The sequence below is a fragment of the Choloepus didactylus genome, chromosome 3 (genome assembly GCF_015220235.1).
Source record: "Choloepus didactylus isolate mChoDid1 chromosome 3, mChoDid1.pri, whole genome shotgun sequence".
In the NCBI taxonomy this organism is placed as follows: Eukaryota; Metazoa; Chordata; class Mammalia; order Pilosa; family Megalonychidae; genus Choloepus; species Choloepus didactylus.
In genome coordinates this window covers 163,227,405-163,243,200 of record NC_051309.1, presented here as the reverse complement: position 1 = coordinate 163,243,200, position 15,796 = coordinate 163,227,405, and the positions used below count along the sequence as shown (strand labels likewise).

Below are 15,796 nucleotides of genomic sequence, written 5' to 3'. Positions count from 1 at the left end.
CCCAGGCCACGGTATGGCCCCTTCAGAGGAGGAGGCTAGATACACTGCCAGCTCCCTCTGCAGCGGGCAAAGCAGCAGGTGTGGTGTCCTTAGAAACAGACTGTTTAGGGCAGTTCTGGAGAAAAATTCTGTGTGATGATGTGGCTGCTTCTTTCCTGTTCTATTAAAACCAATAGAGTTTGTGAGCTCCGTGAATCTCCGCAACATTTAAGTACACCCAGTGGAACCAAAGTCTGCTTGTCCGTGGTATCTGGGCCAAGGGGCACTGCAGAAGCACAAGTCAGGCAGGACAACCAGGCAAGGGAAGAAATCCCCACTGTTCTCCTGAAAAGTGATTTCCTTGAGTCACACAAACTATTTCCTTCTAGGTGTCAAAATGTTTCCTTTTCACTGTTACTTTCCTGCTTATTGAACTCAGTTTCTAACTCTCCTTCAAAATGGGTGAAGAACACACCTAAGAACATGAGATTTTACAGAATCCTGAGAACACCAGAGGACCCCAGGAGACAGTGTTAGAAAAGATATTAAACAATTACTAGGGCGGTTCCTTTAGCCACCTCTCTATTGTTCCACTCCTCTCCCCTTTATTTTCTTCTGGAATCTCAAATAGCTTTTTAAATTTTATTTTGTAAGGAAGTAGCTAAGAAGCTGGAGCTGTGTCTGCAGCAGTCATTTACAGCAGTGTGTTCCTGGCAAAATAGCTGAGTCAACAAGCAAAACCCTAGGATGTCTCAGCAGTGAGAGCGGGACTTAAAGGATCAGTGCTGTGAACTGCAGAAGCTTTGGGAGCTTTGAGCTGTCCCTCACTAGAACGTCCGAAAGTTAAAGATAAGTTATCCTTCTTAGTACAAAAAGCTACTCTGATTAAATCTATGCTGCAATTATTAACACGTTTATACTCTACAGTCTGAGTGGCCTCAGGGCACTTTTTAATTCTAAAACAGTATAGTCCTTGGATCAAGGCACTGTAAGTCTAAAAATGTCCATTAGGAAAAACCATAAAAAATAATAAAAGTGTGCAAACATTCTCTTTTCAATGACAAGTTGTCAAAAGGTCAGAAAAGGTAACCTGTAAACACTGTAAGCTATTTCACAAATGATATTCCAACATTTCATTTTTTATATTTCTTTTAAAGTGAATATCAAAACCTCTCTATAGTTATGCAAATAATACTTTTTGCCAGTGGTCCTAAGAATGGAGCTGCTTAACCAACAACTAAAATTTGGTTGCCTCTGAAAAATCAGTTTCCTTAGTAAAACTGATCTGATCTTGGAAAAGACTGGAGGGAGAATACGTATTAAACTAAGCCTAAAACCTGAAAAACCTGAAAGAAGAAAGAATGAAAGATGTTACAGTTGAAGAAGCTAAAACAGTGAATTCCAAATAATAATTTTAGTTAAAAAGCTTAAAGTCATCTTTTGTGTAAAACAAAGGAAACATTTTGAAATACTTGTTTGAAAGACTTTTACGTGTGAATTTATATAGATAAAATATTTTATACCATAATTATTTATCATCATTTCAAATACTTCCATAATTTGCTATATCAATTTCTACATTATAGTAGAAATAATTCTAGTATAGTACAAATAATTCTAGTATAGTAGAAATTATTTCCAGACTAGAAATAATTCTAGTCTACTAGAATGTCTCTATATGCTACGAAGATGTTTCTAGAGCTAGTATTTAACATTATAAAAATATGATATGAAAGAGAAAAAGTATTCTCTTAAATTTACAAAGTAAGCTCCACTGGAGTCTTATGACCTGCTTCTGAATGTAACCTATAAGGACAACAGCGTTCAGAGCACAGCTTTACCACATGTGATGAGTCAGACTCATCTCCAGATCCCATAAAGAAGCTGCTGCCCTTTGGGTAACAACCCAGGACAAACACGTATTGTTCTACCTGTGTCTCACTTCTGTGAAAAAGTAAAAAGCAAGGTCGAAGAAAAAACTCCCAAGCAGCAGTGGCGAGTGGGAACACTAGAGGGAGTTGTGAACATACATTCTTCTGAAACGGATTCCGACACCCTTCTCAGCTGATCTCAACATGGGTTAACCAAGGATGCAAACTCGGCTGTAACTGTCCCCAGGATCACCTGCTGTCAAAACACACTATCCTTCCACACTTGCCTCGTTCCCAAAACAGGTCATCACCAAAACCAGCCAGGGTCCAGTGTCACTGCAAAAAGGGCCACAAATTATCCCCCTCCCTCCATCTCTGCACTTAGTTACCTTCTCCCACATCACTCTAGGCTTAGTATTTGACTTGACTTGGTCAATGGGACACCAACCAATGTGATGCAAGCAGAGTCGTAGAAAGGGCTTGTGCAGTGAGACTTGCCCACTCTCTGGCTGCTTCTGAGAGTGCTGCATCCAGCATCGTGTGAACAAGCCCAGGCCAGCCCATGGGATGGTGACAGGCACGTGGCCAAGGCATCCAAGCCCAGACCAGCCCATGGGATGGTGACAGGCACGTGGCCAAGGCATCTGTGGTCCCAGCCGACACAGAGTCAGCTGCCAGACATGTGAGTGAGGGAGGCCCTCCTACACCATCAAGCCCTGGCTGGGCCAGGCCAGGGGAGACACTATCAAGGACTGGAAAAGGTTCGTCTGAAGGGATTCAGACTGCTTCACAAGGATCTTTAAATTCCCGCTCCACCCTGGACACTGCCGACACTGTACTGGGGGTGAACATTGTGAACTAACGGCCCCAAGGAACTCAGAGGACCATTTGCAGAGCAGGGAGCTTTGGACTCCCATCCAAAGTTTGGTCAATGACTATACGTGAATAGATTTTAAAATTAAGATAAAAAGTGAAAGGTAGATATATATAGAGAGAGTTTTACTGACGAATTTACTGACCACCCAGCAATCTCCTGATTGCCAAGAGGAAAGTGTCTGCTTCCTGATCAAAGGCAGATAATCTACAATTCAAATATTGCCACTCAGAGGGACACTGACCTTCGGAATGGTGGGAATCCACAGAGAAGTATGTATGTGATCACACCTGCTGCCCAAATGTCCACCTTCAGGCCGTAGCTGGGAAAACAAAGTTGGTGGGGAAGGGAAGTAACGACGTTACTCACCTAACACTCCCAGGCACCACCCATATTACTAGAGTACTGGATTTGTTTGTCAGGAGAAAGGGTCTTTTGGAATTAACTACCCTTCGGACAAAGGCATCTGCTTTTCCCCAACCTAACCTCAATCTTGGTGACTGTCGCCGTATTCCCAAGGCCAGCCTTGGGACAACCGTCCAGCCCAGGGCTCACGGACATGTGAGCACCAACTCTAGCTCTGAGGTCACCGCCATCCTGCAGGTGACAGTCGCTCTCTTCTTCCCCTCCTCACCTCCCCTGAGGCACATGAACGTACAAGCAACAGCAGCAACAAAAACATTCCTCTTCCCACCAAAGTTAAAACATCGAGTCTCACCCTGTTTCAGCAATGATCTCTGGAGCCACGTAAGTTGGAGTGCCACAGACGGTGAATAAAGGCCCCTCCACCACTGTGGCCAGCCCAAAGTCTCCCAATTTCAAAGACCTGGTTCCATCAGGATATTCACACACCTGGAACAGAAACCAGCCAATAATCAGCAGTTGTTTCCTGGTTGTTGTTTTTGTTTTTTGTTTTTTGTTTTTTGTTTTTCATAAATGATTTGCAAAAGAGCCTTTGGAATTAGGCAGAAAGGACACATATATTTACTAATAAACTCAAAAGATATCTCTTGTGATGTTAACAGCCTGATTGATCTTTGTGTTTTAAAGCTCTAGTTTTTCTCTTCAGAGACCCTGCATGACTGTGTGAAATTTGAAAAAGATAGTATTTTCCACCTTTGCAGAAAGTTCCTGTCCTGGAAGTACAATAAACACACTTGCCTGCCTCCAGAGCAGTTGAGGGTGCAGTGGCTGCTTGGCTGGTGTGGCTGCAGAGCTGCTCTAAGGCTGGGGGTGAGGAAGCTGACCTGAGTTGAGTGCTCACTATGTGTGAGGTACTTGGGAGCCTAAGGAATGGTGTTTACTAAGTGTCCACCAAAGTACTGGGTATTCTCCAAGAGACCTGCATGTTTAATTTAGAAGCATAAATTTCCAGTGGTGGAGATGAGAGGTTTGTTCTTTGGACAGTCAATGATAAAATATAAATATTACCAAGTGGAGAACCTTGGAAGATTTAGAAAGAAAATGAACTTTGAATCCCCACTCTATTTGCTTTCTGGCTGTGGAAAGCGTTTACCCTCTCTGAGCATGCTGCTTCATCTTTGAAATGAGGATAATAAGACCTGCTCCATGGGGCTGGTGTGAGCATGAATGAGACTAAACTAGGAGCAGGGCTTCATTTCCTGATTAGAATAAATAATTATCATATTGGAAAATGCTAGTGAAGATGTGAATGTTAATACTTAAACTGAAACATCCTTTCTGGAAAGCATTTTTGTAGTATATATCAAATTTCCTAATACTGTTTATAACCTTTGATCCAGTAAATCTACTACTAAGAAACTAGCCTAAGGGAACAGAGATGGTTCCAAAGGGTATAAACAAGGAGGCTACCTCAGAACTTAGCTATAATCTTTACAAACTGGAAGCAACAAAAATTGATAATAGGGCAATGACTTAGTAAGTCATGGTACATCCAGATAGTAAAATAGTATCATCATTAATAACTGTATTTCAAATAAGTATTAATCACATGAGAAAACATTCCCTATTTGCAGAAAATAAAAAGGAATGTTCAAAATTATATATATGGTATAATACATTACAATGTTAAGTTTATCTCCAGGTGATAGAATTAAGGAGTACTTTAATTTTCTTTATACTTTTCAGCATTTTCCAAAATGTTTCCCAAATGTTTACAATGAGCATGTATTAGTTCCATAATCAGGAAAAACTAATTTCATATATAAGCAAACTTTCCTTACAGGAAAAAATCTGAAAGTTATATTCTAAATGGATAGTTTTGGAGGCAAACAAGTGTAATGTAGATTCGACTATGTAATCTTTATCCAGTTTGTATTTTGTCTCTTGAGTCTCCCATTTGAACAACTGAACTTCAGTAAAGAGTAAGTACAGAGACCTAATCTGTATTCACAGAATTTCTTTCTCTATTTTTATATTTTAATCATATTAAGTTTGCCTTTTCTTATATTTTACTATGAACTGAACCAGATTTTCACCCCAACCACTATTTACTAAAGGAGGAGAAGAACTGAAAAAATGATGTTTTTTTAAGATAAGCATGTTAACAACGTCATCCATTAGGCTTATACTTAATGAGGGAGAGTGATTTATATAGTCATCAACAAAAAAACATCCAGAGCCTCAGGGCCTCCTCCTGCCAACAATCCCCAATCTTTACAGACACTCTAAAAGGATGATACTAAAATTCCTTCCTTACCTCTGATACCTCATCTGTTTGATAAGAATATTTTCACATTAGTATTTTAATAACTTCTTCCATGTTTATATACTCAATACATATAACCAGCAGACAACTTAATAACTTTAAAGTTTCATAGGCACAATGGTGAGGATTTTGAATCCCTCACAGATATTTATAATTCTGGGTCAGCCCACAACTGAGCAAAAACATATTCAAAACTATTAATGATTTAGCTCAAAGCAACAGAAACCAGATGCTTAGTCATGCCACAGTCTTAGGACAACTTTCCATCCATTATGTTTAATGTAAACATTAATGAGAACAATCTGATACAGAGAATTACAGTTAAAATTTATGATGCATTTACCAAAACCCAGACTTTAGAAATTCCCCAAGTAATTGCAATGATAAGAACATTATAAGCAACATTTTCTAAATGTCTGTTTCATGAGAACAAAAAAAGTTTCATTAATGTCACTGTTATTTTGTTTTTACAACTTAAAAAATATACTCATTAGGCACATTTTTGAAAAATAGTGTTTGTTTTAAACATTCAATTTAGAGATGCCCAGAGGTGTTCAAGGGCTGTTGCCAGATACTCAAAGGTCCCAGAAGTCCCGTTTTTCATACCCGCTATAAGAAATTTAGACTCAGTTTCAGGAGCATAAATAGAAAGAGACTGAACAGTCTATAATCGCTGAATTATGTCTGGGCGAGTGGTCCTCCTTGGCAAAACATCAAATGGGAAGTGTCAAAAGGGGCAGACAAGCCTGAAATAAAAACATTTTATCTGATTCATCTCTCCCCAATGCTAGACACGCAGGCAAATATGTGAAAGATAATAAGAGTACATTTCAAATCTTAGCTGGAGATTCTCTTCAAAGCAGGAAAAAACCCATATAGGAATCTGGCATTGCTTTAAGCAACCCATTTTAATAAAGAAGTGAATAAACAAAGAGGAATTCCAAAGGCCTTCTGGCAGAGAGTTCAGTTCTCTCTGGTAACTGACATTTCCACAGGACTTTGGAGATTTCCATAGTCTCTCAAACATTATCTCACTGGACTTCCATCATTACTCCACTGGGCAAATAGGGAAACAACCATCTCCGTCTTACAGAGGAGGAGACTGAGGCACAGAGAACTCAAGCTACCAGTAGCCAAGCTGGAATTTCAAACACTGGACCATTCTGCAATAGATTCCGTATCTGAGAAAAACCTGCGTAGAATCGAACCCTGACTGTGGCCTTGAATACAGATTTTGAGTGAATCAAAAAAATCACAACTGTGAGAACTCTGACCTGCAGTGTTCAAATGCCCCACACAGGCTATGAAATGCCTCTGTCAAAAGCCGATCTTAGAATGCAAAACTAAGAAATGTGAGGAAGAAATGCAGATCCCATATACGAAGTGAACAGTGCATGTTCTCTAAATAAAGTGTCAACATGATGATTTAGAAGGACTTCAAATATGAGAAACCAATCCTCTTCTCTCCCCTCGTCCCCAGAACTCCTCGAAAACCTGAATTTATCACTGGTCTCTCATAGTAAACTCTGACAGGGCACCACCAGGCTGTAACTCACAGCATTTACAGCCACCCCTGTGCTCCCTGACACAGCGACCAATACATCTCTACTGGCAGGGTTTTAAATTATGACCGTGCTACCAGAGAAGCAGATGCAAATCAGATGTCTGAATGCTCTGGTGTTTAAAAACAGAATTAGTTGTTAGAGCAGGAAGAGGCTGATGGCCACTCTGTGTCTACTTTTAGTGCCTCAATAGCATTTTCTCATCCCCAGCCAATGCCAACCTACTAACTAAATCTGCAATCTGCTGAGTGATTTTGTTAGGTTTCCAATGACAGAAACATATTTTACTTAGATATGTGCAGCTAAGGTTGTTTCTAAAGCCTGATCCCACAGCCTTCTGTCCTACACATTAGCCTTGTCCAGACATGAGTTTTATCATCATCTTCCTTCTCCTCTCCTGCAGATGTTACAATGGGGTTGCTTCAGGCCTTGGAGAAGAGACAAACAGCTGTCTAGGTTAGACTAGAGAGGAACATGATTCCAATTTACCGGTCACATTCTGAGACCCCTGATGTCAGAGACATCAATCCCCATTACAGTACCTATCCGTGATGCATGCTAAGAGAGAAGGAGGTATCAGATTGTGAGGAGGCTTTACATACGTTAAGAAACTGTGAGTGGGAAAAGAGAAGTGGGAGGTGGGAAATGGACACTCCCAGCTTACTGGAAAGTTCACTAGTGCCCCAGTCACCTTCCTTTCTGGGCCTCAGCAATGACAGCTGCTGCCTGGCTGGCTCCGCAGTGACCAGGGGTTTCCCAGGGACCCGTGGCTCCCACCAGGGTGAGGTGGGCTGAGGAGAACGGGGAGAAGCCAAGGAGGCATCCTCATTGAAGCATGGTGGCTGTGTCTGGTCAGGCCCAGAGAAAGCCCCGTCACCTTGGTGTGGCTTTGCCTGCCCTCGTGAAGCCCCCAGACCTGGCCAGATTCAGTCAGACAGCGGAGGAGCCCTGGGCCAGACACGGCAAGGCTGCTTTGAGGAGAGACCACCACATCCTGCTTGAAACCTGAGGCCCGGTTACAACTCTGTATCTATTCCTCCTTAGAGTTCATAAACCAAGTCTATCTTTTATTACAGAGCAGGGATCTTTATTTTCTTAATAGGAACATATAGAAATGGAATACAATTCCTTCATGACAGAAGACAAGAAAACTTACATACTTCTTAATGAACACACTCAGAAATCATCAAATGATATTACCAGAGGGGGAAAAAAGTTCCTTGGGACTAGCAAAAAGTTCCTGGGATGGCCTCAGAGCCTACACATCAGTGCATATTCCTTTTAACAATAAGGTGTGTGGTGCCGGCATCTGACAGGCTGTAAAGACTTGTGTTCTACTCTGCAGTCTGCTGCTTGCTAGCCGAGGGACCGTCAGCCGTCAGCTGTCAGCCAACAAACATGCACTGAACATCTACTGTAGGCTTACTGGGCACTGCCCAAGGCGTCTGGGATATAAAGATAACTGAGACACAGTCCTTGTCCCTAAGGTGCTTTTAAGATACAGAAAGTGACCAACAAATAAACGATAAAATCACAACAGCAAGGCAAGAGCAGCAGAAACCAAAGGAAACCATGACTGAATTATGCCCAGGGAGTCTGGGGTGATATCAATGAAGTAACTCCTGCTCAGTGTCTTACACAATGAATGTGTTTACGATACATTGCTGGGAGAGAGAGAACTGCAAAGACCAGTGTGTATGTAAGCAATGGAGGTGTAATGCTGCTGATAAAGTCAGGTCTTAACTACTGGGGATGGGGAAAAGACTGTTAAGATTAACTTGGTACAGAAGAATCGGAGAAGCTCACCTCCCAACAGCAATTATGATGATTAGTGCTGAGACTCAGCCCTGAAAAGTGGAAACTGAGAAGTCAACTATCTTGTTAGGGTGCAGGCAGAACTCCCCAATCTCTAAAGTTTCTCTACAATATAGTCACAAGGGTTGGTTCCAGTTAGCAGGCTGTGTTTGGTGATGGAGCCCCACCACAAGTGAAAAGCGGCTCAAAGGTGAGGCAGCACACAGGCTGAAAGGGTAGAAAAAGGACAGGGTGCTGGAACAGTGAACTGGGACCAGATTATGACGGCCCCTGGGTGCCAGAGTGGAGTAAGACCTTCTGCACAGCAACAGGACAAACGAGACCTTTAAGCAAGAAAAATTAACAACTCTGGATCTCAATTTCTGTATCTGTAAAACTGAGACAAACAGACTAGATAATTTCCAAAATTCAGTCCTGCACATAAATGAACCCCCATGTTCTTCTGTCTCCTATGGGCCTCTAATTCCACCTACAATTTATTCTTTGGAATTTTTTTGCCCCATAAAATAATTTTCCTGCTCACCCCATTCATCAGTCAGTGCCAGCAATTAAAATGTAAAAGAAAGCATGTTCTCAAATGTCTAGTAAAATCCAGACCAATTCAATAATACTACTACTATTTTATACTCATTGACTTGAATCTTGCCAATTTTCTAAATTTAAGTTCTCTCCATCTCTTATTACAAGATTGGTGTAGACGCCAGTATTTCACTGTTTACATAGGATTATGGTCATTTTAGAAGAGAGGCATGAGTTAGAACAGAAAACACAGTGATGACGTACCAAGAGGTTCTCTGGCTTGATGTCCCTGTGCACAATGCTGAGGCCGTGGAGATAGTGCAGGGCGCTGGCCAGGTTGTACACCATGGCGCTGCCATCCCTCTCCGTGTACTTGGTCGAAGAAGTAATTGCATCAAAGAGATCTCCACCCTAAAGAACACGTAAAAGAACCTGTCGAAACATCAACACTGGTAGTCCCATGAGGATAACAAAGCTCATCAGCCTCAATTAGAGGAACACGACACAACTGCTGCTAGAGTTGAAGATCATAAATAATGAAAAGTTACAAGTTAGCAGAACACTTTTCTGACTATGTCCTTCAAGAATATTTTAAGTCTCGGGATGCAGCACCAAGGAAATCTCTCCATCCTCTTACTTTGACTAATTCCATCACCAGAAAGAGCTCAGTTGCTGTTTCCATCTCCTCGACCAGCATGATGATGTTTGGATGTTTCACTTGGCGCAGTATTGACACTTCATTCTCAATTAGGTGTTCCTGTCAAAGAAGGGTTTAGAGAACTGGATCAGAAATCACAGCACCCTCTGCTCTATCAACAAAACACACACAGTCTGTAGATTTGATGCCATCTCTCTTGGCACAGGGAAAAACCAAATCCTGGCTGTGATGGTTAATTATGTGCCAACTTGGCTAGGCTATGGTGTCCAGTTGTTAGTCAAGCACCAGTCTAGGCGTTGCTCTGAGGGTATTCTGTAGATGGGATTAGCATCTACAACCAGATGACTAAGTAAAAGAGACAAGCCTGGATCACATGGATGGGCCTCATCCAATTAGCTGGAGGCCTTTAGAGCAAAAACTGAGGTTTCCTGAGGAAGAAGAAATTCTGTCTCAAGACTACAACATCAACTATTATCTGAGTTCCCAGCTTGCCAGCCTCTCCTGCAGAGTTCAGACTCAAAATTGCAATATCAACTCTTGCCTGAATCTCCAGCCTGCTGGCCTGCACTACAGATCTCAGATTTTCCAGCCTCTACAATCATATCTCTTACTACATATACATATACACATACATATACATATACAAATACATATACATATATTCTATTGGTTTGATTTCTCTGGAGAACGCTGAATGATAAACCTAGTCTAGTTAGTTTCCAGAGGTACAAGAAAAGCCAGTGTGGACATCTTGTTCCCACTACCAAAAAAAATATCCCACAAAAGGGTTCAATGGTACTGCCCTGGCACATAAAACACAGTGCCTTCTTGTCTGTTCATTTCTTCCAATATCTTAAATAAAGCTATAATGCTTACTAACGTAAAATGATAACAACAGGGGAAACTAGGTGTGGGGTATTTGGGAACTCTGTACTATCTTTGCAATTTTTCTATATATCTAAAAGTATTAAAATTTAAAATATTTTAAAAAGCTATGATGCTAGAAACCTAGCAACACGCTTTATAAGTCAGCTAGAGCCATACACGGTCAGCTATAATGTGCTCTTTGAGCAGAGCAGAAATGGTGATGCTGCACTAAGGCTTTCAGGCATCCCCTCACGCAACCTAAAACCAAGGCCCCTCAATTGTCCAAGAGAATTATTTCTCCTCCCGATAAGCACACAGCAAAGGCCCAACACAAAGATTCCATATTCTGGGAAATATCAGTATCTCCCACAAAGCCCTAAAACAACCTGCTGTTTTTAAATTTCAGAATACGCACAGAAATAAATACTGGGCATATAAGAAAATTTGGCATGTTTATGGCATACAACTTCTAGCATTAAAGATATTTTTAGTTTTTAAACTGTTACCAATATGAATTGGAATTTCATGGTGGAATTCATGAAAAAGAAACTTTCTTCTTCAATGACTGTTTATGAAATCATTCGCCAGATGGATGTTCCTTATTATCTTGTATTTCAGAAATCTGGAAACGTACAATATCATAGGGACCACTATTCTCATTTTAGCTCTGATAATTCCTCCTCTGAAAATACCACTTGATTATCAGTCCTGGTGGGTGATGCAGTTGGGATCACCAAAGCAAAATGTTTACTCAACAGCATTCAGTAATTACTCTCAACACACCAACCCATGAATCATGAACTATTGTTCTCTTTTATTGAGACACAAAACCTCTCAACAATGCCACACTGGTTGATCATAATTAATTATTTTAAATTTAGAGAACACTCTGTAAAATTTGCTAATTGCCTTCTTATACATTCTAGGTATCCAAGTATAGTTTTTATATAAAACTTACCTTATTAAAGATATCATTTAGTAACTGAATTAAATATATTTATACACCCAAATGAGTGTGTTTGCATCCACTTCCCTTCTTGCCTTTGCTATCATGAAGCTGAGAACCAAATTTAATGTTCCACTGTAGTAATTATCTTATCCCTAGTTCAGAATATCATTATGATTTCTCTGCTATCTTCAGGTATCCCTGTGTACATGTATTTTTCAAGCTAAACCATCTCAAATCCTTTTTGACAACTGATGGAGGTATAAATTATAAAAATTGAATAAATAACATTCTGAGGAAATCTGTTTCAAGCCTCTGCTCATAGTGAGTTATGTTTCTTGAGCATTTAATGCGCTGTGCCTGTCCAAGTAGTCACTCAATACATGTTGGCAAATGACAGAACAACTGCTCAACAGAAGTAGGGAAAAGCAAGGAAACAACATTTATATGAATCCATTCACTCTTTGTCAGTTGCTATGCAAGGAAATTGTATAATGCTTTTTTATACAATTTCATTGAGATATAATCACATAACATACAATCATTCAAAGTGTATAATCAGTTGTTCACAGTATCATCATATAGTTGTGCATTCATCACCATAAACGTTGAACATTTTCATTAAACAAAAAATAAAATAAAGATTAAAATAAAAAAGGAACATCCGAAATATCCCATTCCCCACTTCCCCCCATTGTTCATTTACTTTATTTAAATACAGTTTCATTGCGATATATTCACACACCCTACAGTCATCCACAGTGTACAATCATACAGTTGTGTGTTCATCACCAGAATCAATTTTTGAACCTTTTCCTTACTCCAAAATAAAAATATAAGCAAAAAAGAACACCCAAAACTTTCCATCCTCTCTATCCCACGTATAATGTTTTAACACTATCTCTAGAAGAGTTCTTTGAGGTAGGAATTCAAACCTATGTTTCTGACATCCAACCTCATGTATTTTCTTCTATACAGCATCGCCTTTCAAAGAAGAAAGCTTCAATAAAAGCCAGGCTGGAATGTTGCAAAATGAAAACGATATGATAGCTAAGCTGAAAATATTTTAACTCCTTGAAAAGATAGAAACAAACGATAGTGGCACACTGAGTTTGGGGGTGATGGCAGGACCACACCAGGCTTTGTGGAGGGGGAGAATCTGTGCTCCTTTTAATGAGTGGGGTTGGGAAAGTCCTTGACTTGGCTTAGTCCTCAGCAAACCCTTCCAAGTCTCCCTGAGGAACGGTGGTTCCCAGAGACCAGCAGACCACGCCTGGAAGGCTGGGGACGGGGCCTCCTACCTTTCCAAGTCCCACATGTCCAAGTTACAAAAGCAGCAGCACAGAGCCACAGCCAGCATCCTGGTCCCTTCCCCAGGGAAGCAGCTGTGAGGTCAACCCCTCACAGTCCCAGAGACAAAGGAAAGACTTGGCAAACACTTTACATTTGCACACATATTCTGAGGCTTTTGAATCATCTGTGCCAAGTATTTCTGTAATCACACCAGAAAGCAGAATTAGATGTACTTTTGTGAACAAGTAAAAGCAAGCAAATGAATTTATTTTACTCTATGTGAAGCAAAGGCAGTAGTTGTATCACTGCAGTGAATATGAAAGACAAAATAGACATTTTAAAGCAAAATATATCTATGACTTCAGTTCCTCACCCCCTCATTTCCTCCAAAGTAGGAAGACTCTACAAATTTACCTCTATTCAGGATCTCTATTCATGACACTAACTTAGAGTGATACATGTAAAATAAGCCTCTTCACCTGTACCTAGTGACACTTTCTCAGATTAAAGTGAGGTGTCTTTTGCATAGGGGGATTACACCTTCCTGAAGGTATCTTTTTCAATAGGAGGCAAGATGGAAAGCTTTGTGGTAGGTGATGTGGAACGTCTCCCAGAGCCTCTGCAGTGTAACATTTCAAATGCTGAGAGAGCACTGCAGCAACATTTTCTCTATCATCATATATCTCAGCTTACTGTATATGACCTGACAACAGCTAGTATTCTAAGCACATAGTGATTTTTGTTTTTGTTGAGACTCAGGAGCTTCTGGCCTTTGTTTCTTGACTTCTGATGATCCCTTAAAATTATTTCTAAAGGAACAATCCATTTTTTAAAATTAACCATCGTCAGAAGCAAAACAAAAGTATAAAACATCATCTTCCTATACAAAAGCAACCCATACAAAAGCTTTGTTTCTAATATTTAAAAATCCTTTCTAAATTACATTTTCCAGGAAAATAATATTTCTAAATACAATATGAATACCACTTTCATCTTGAACCATAACAAATTTACATTATTCAATCCCCTACCATTATTTATGTTAAGTGATTCAGGACACTGACTCCAAATAATTAACATATGAATCATTCCATGGCAGTGTTCCACATTCTGTGTGAGAGTAAATGACAAAGAAAACTGCTAACTTAGCAAAGGATACCGCCTCATCTTTGGCCATGGTGATTTGTACAAGAACAAAAATGAGAAAAGGATTAGAGGAATAAACAATTCTCCCAAACCAAATCAATCATCTTTTTTCTACCCTTCCCCGGCCCCCCAAAGCTGTTCTCTCCTCCTACAATCTCCATCTTATTGAATGAAACTGGCTGCCCAAAACAGAAATGGGAATTCCACCCTGACCGCTCTCTACCCGCCCATCCTCTGATACATCCATTCACCAATCCTGCCCGTCTAACTCCTCAACAGCCATGGATTCAACCCAGACACTCCTCTCTGTCTCTCTGCCAATCTCTCACCTAGACCTCTGCACATTTGCATGGGCAGTTTTCTCTGCCTGGAACTTACTTTCCCTGCTTCTTCGTGAACTCCTATTTATTCCTCAGGACCCAGTTTAGCTGTCCCCTCCTATGAGTAGCCTTCCCTCCTTACCCATGGCTGGATTAGGTACCCTTCTTAAGTGCTCCCACTGCCTCTGAGCTTGCTTGGGTTAACAGCTCTCATCCTCCCCTTTAAATGCTTGTGTGCTGGTCTGTAACACCTGCAACTAACTATGAACTCTTCAAGGTTTTTTGTTTACTTTGCTATCCATCAACTAGCATGGTTCTAATACATAGAAGATACTGAAGTACATGTGTGAATGAATAAACACATCACTGTCAACACTGGCTTTACAGCTGGCATCTATACTGCTTAGTGAGTACTACCATGGATAGTACAGTAAAAGAGATAAAATGTTCAACTCACTATACGTGATTTCTGGGGTAGATATACATAGTAGGTAGAATAACGGCCACCCAAAGATATCAAGTCTTTATTTGGAAAAGGGATCTTTGCAGATGTGATTAAGTTAAGGATTTCGAGATGAGGAGATAACCTTAGATTATCTGGGCTGGTCTTAAATGCCACAGGTGTCCTTATAAGACAGAGGAAAAGGGACAGACAGTAGAAGGGAGAGACACACACAGAGGGGCAGGCAGTGTGAGGACAGAAGCAGACCCTGGAATGATACTGCCACAAGCCCAGGGAGGCCATCAGCTTTCAGAAACTAGGAGAGGCAAGGAATGAGCTCTCATGGGAGCTCAGAGGGAGAATGGTCCTCTGGGTTTTGGACTCCTGGCCTCCAGAACGATGAGAGAATAACTGTCTGCTGTTTTAAGCCACCAAGTTTACAGTAACTTGCTGTAATAGCCTCAAGAAACTAATGCCATGTTCTTTTGTATTTATGTCCTGCCCAGGCCCATAACATGGAGATGATGGATGTAAAACTAGGGGAGGAAGAGAAGCAAGGACCTCTTCTAGGCTCCACAACAGGAGGCTCAGGGCTTCATACAAGGTGGAAATTCAATTAATATTTAGAAAGAAAGAGGATATTAGAACTGGAAGAATTCTTAAATTTACAAATACCATAGCCTCCTCAACTGCCTCCACAATCTGGCCCCCAGGCAGAAGATCTTGCCGTGATCTCCTGTTTAGAATTTAACGGTCCTCTAGCCGCTGAGCCTTTGCTCTGCCCTGACCACCCGGAAGCCTTTCCTACCATCTCC

General features: G+C 40.7%; 1 protein-coding gene across 11 annotated transcripts in view; it reads right to left on the bottom strand.

Annotated features, from left to right (window-relative positions):
• The window catches only part of DCLK2 (doublecortin like kinase 2), a 190,508-nt gene that overhangs the window by 9,366 nt on the left and 165,346 nt on the right, over positions 1-15,796 (bottom strand). For all 11 annotated transcript variants that reach the window (XR_005215976.1, XM_037830794.1, XM_037830786.1 and 8 more), the window contains 4 exons: positions 9,947-10,066; positions 9,574-9,720; positions 3,443-3,576; positions 2,969-3,046 (listed from right to left, as the gene is read on the bottom strand). Coding sequence is in view for 10 of the 11 variants with exons in the window: in XM_037830794.1 (XP_037686722.1) it covers positions 2,969-3,046; positions 3,443-3,576; positions 9,574-9,720; positions 9,947-10,066 (479 nt within the window). In the remaining variant the exon portion in view is untranslated. The remainder of the gene's footprint in view (positions 1-2,968; positions 3,047-3,442; positions 3,577-9,573; positions 9,721-9,946; positions 10,067-15,796) is intronic.